Source organism: Morone saxatilis, unplaced genomic scaffold (genome assembly GCF_004916995.1).
Source record: "Morone saxatilis isolate NCDOM2014 unplaced genomic scaffold, NCSU_SB_2.0 Contig15, whole genome shotgun sequence".
In the NCBI taxonomy this organism is placed as follows: Eukaryota; Metazoa; Chordata; class Actinopteri; family Moronidae; genus Morone; species Morone saxatilis.
Genome location: NW_023339707.1, coordinates 7,614,795 through 7,617,278, shown reverse-complemented (window position 1 = coordinate 7,617,278; position 2,484 = coordinate 7,614,795). Strand labels below are relative to the sequence as shown.

Here is a 2,484-nt window from a genome sequence, read left to right as displayed (position 1 = left end):
GCAGGTGTGAAGAGAGAGCAGAGCCAGGAGCCAGAGTGAGGAAGGAGACCATGCCCACACACCAACACACCAACACACAGACAGACAATATAAGGCACGACCATGGCCATGACACACCAAGACAAAATGTAGGTAGATAAAATTGACAGAAAATACAGCTTAACGGTTGAATGAATACATAAAGTGTGATTAAGGCCTTGATCAATTGATTGAATGCTTTGGCTTATTCCCAAACAATTCATCAAATGACAAAACCAAAAGGGGCCCTTGACGGTTGCCTAATATACCTGGTCAGTAATCCAGCCTTGGTGGCAGATAATCATAAAACACTCAAATGCCATTGTTTCCAAACTAAGAGCACAGTGGTTTATAGATTTAAAATATCATAAGGTTAAAAACTGGTTCGGGCCACAGTTTGAATCCGACCTGTGGCCCTTTGCTGTGTGTCATCCCCTCTCTCTACCCCCTCTTTCCTGTTGATCTTCAGCTGTCTCTATCTAATAAAGGCATGAAAAGGCCCAAAAAAAAAAAATATAATAATAATAATAATAATCTGGATCCAACCCTATGATATTTGACATACTGCAGAGTGTTTCTGCTTGACCAACATATAATATGCAATAATATTGTTCACTAACACGTTGATATGTTATGGTCAAATGTACTTTTGACAGTTTGTACTGATATTTTAAAATACTGGCGTAGCTTTTTATCCAACGTGTTATTTGGATTTCTCTTTGAACTCACATTCCCTGCATTAAGTCCTCTGTTAGAATACAAAGAAAGCCTATCCAGATGTAATTCAACAAATAAATGTTTTCCAGAGCACTAACGTGCACTACCAGGAAGACATCATTCCCTGTAATAGTGAGTATCCAGCAGGTGTGTAACACCACGGAGTGTTTTTGGACACGTGATGCGCCGGTGCAGTCGATTCTGACGCCTTTGCGCGTTCACGTCGCTCCTCATGCCCTTCTTTAAGTGAGAAAGTGTTGTGTGAACGCGCCCGCACACTGTACCTCCCTCCCTCTCTTCCTTCACCCTCCACTTCTCAGCCAGAGAGCGCGTGCCCGCGTCTGTAGTTGCGTACTCCTGCACTTCCTATAGCTGTGTGTAAATTCAGTCATTTGATCATGGGAACCCCTTTTGGTCAAATGCAGACATAACTATATATAGGAATAGATATAGATATATATTGATGGATAGTGATGCTCATTTCCACATTTCAAATAAACAATAAATACAAGACAAACAGGCTGAAGATGCACAGCATGTATTGTTATTTCTTTGTAAACATCTGTTTGTTTCCTGGCAGATTGGTCATTTTGTTTAACTGTATTGCTACATTCAGGGATGAGGAGCCTAAAATCCGTTTACCTGTTTTATATGATCGCATAAACATGAATGTGGTGAATTCATATGAGACATTTCAGTCAATAAAAACAAACTGATACGAGTTATGAACAGGGGGAAGGTAATGTTCGGGGATAAAACCACCTGAATACCTCTCTGAGACAGATAATTGAATTTTCTTTCTATTTGTGTCTGTTTTCCTTATGATGGCCGCCAACTGGAGGTCAGAGTGTACCCTTCTTTTCATTTATCTCCGCATTGCTCGTTGTATCCAAATATCTGCTGCCGCGACCCCATTTGCCCCACGGGGCTCTTTTAACTTTGATCTAATCTAATCTAATCTCGCTTTCTCTCGCCTCTCACGCTTTTTTATTTCCTCTCACCGTCGCCGTGGCCGCGCAGCTCGGCGCGCTCCCGTCATCGCGTCGGGAGGCAGCTCGCTGGTCCTGAAGCTGACTAGGATGATGATGATGATGATGATGGCGGTGATGGAGGAGCAACGCTGAGTTCGCTCTCCCAGTTTTCTCTCCCCCTTTTTCCATTCATTCTTTTGATTATTAAAAGACAACACAACATAGCGACATAAAAGCGACACGCCGATTTGACCTGGTACCTCTCTCCACCTCCCTCCCGTCTCCTGAGCCGAGACCGAGATGGGGAACGAAGCGAGCATGGAGGGCGGCGGGCAGCCCGGTGAGCCGGGAACCACCGGGATGATGGGGTCGGTGATGCCCGGCGGACCCGCAACGGGACCGGGAGCAGGGCAGCACATGAAGCCGGTCAACGGAACCGCTGCCGGGGGAGGAATGGGAGTCGGAGGCCCCGGGATGGGAATGACAAGGTAGGAGCAGCAGCGGTGGAGGTGTTTCGGGTGAATGGGCTGGGTGAACTGGGTACATCCCAGTGTGTGTGTTTTAACACGGAAACGGTTGGTGGATAACACGACAACAGATGTAGTTTGGTTCAGATTACACAGGGATGGGATTAACCGGGTGTTACAAAGTGCTCCCCTCTGTGAGGAGCACTATGAGGGGCTGCTGTTAGCAGGAGAGCAGTGATCCTCCCGCGGCAGTCTCCGGACGCTGGGATGAAAGCCCGGGAGCTGTCCGCGGTGCTGAAGCGCTACACGCT

General features: G+C 46.4%; 1 protein-coding gene across 1 annotated transcript in view; it reads left to right on the top strand.

Annotated features, from left to right (window-relative positions):
- Positions 1 to 2,006: 2,006 nt before the first annotated feature.
- Positions 2,007 to 2,484, top strand: part of bsna (bassoon presynaptic cytomatrix protein a) — a 137,455-nt gene continuing 136,977 nt past the window's right edge. The window contains exon 1 of the mRNA XM_035657569.1: positions 2,007 to 2,194. Within this exon, the coding sequence (XP_035513462.1) occupies positions 2,007 to 2,194 (188 nt within the window). The remainder of the gene's footprint in view (positions 2,195 to 2,484) is intronic.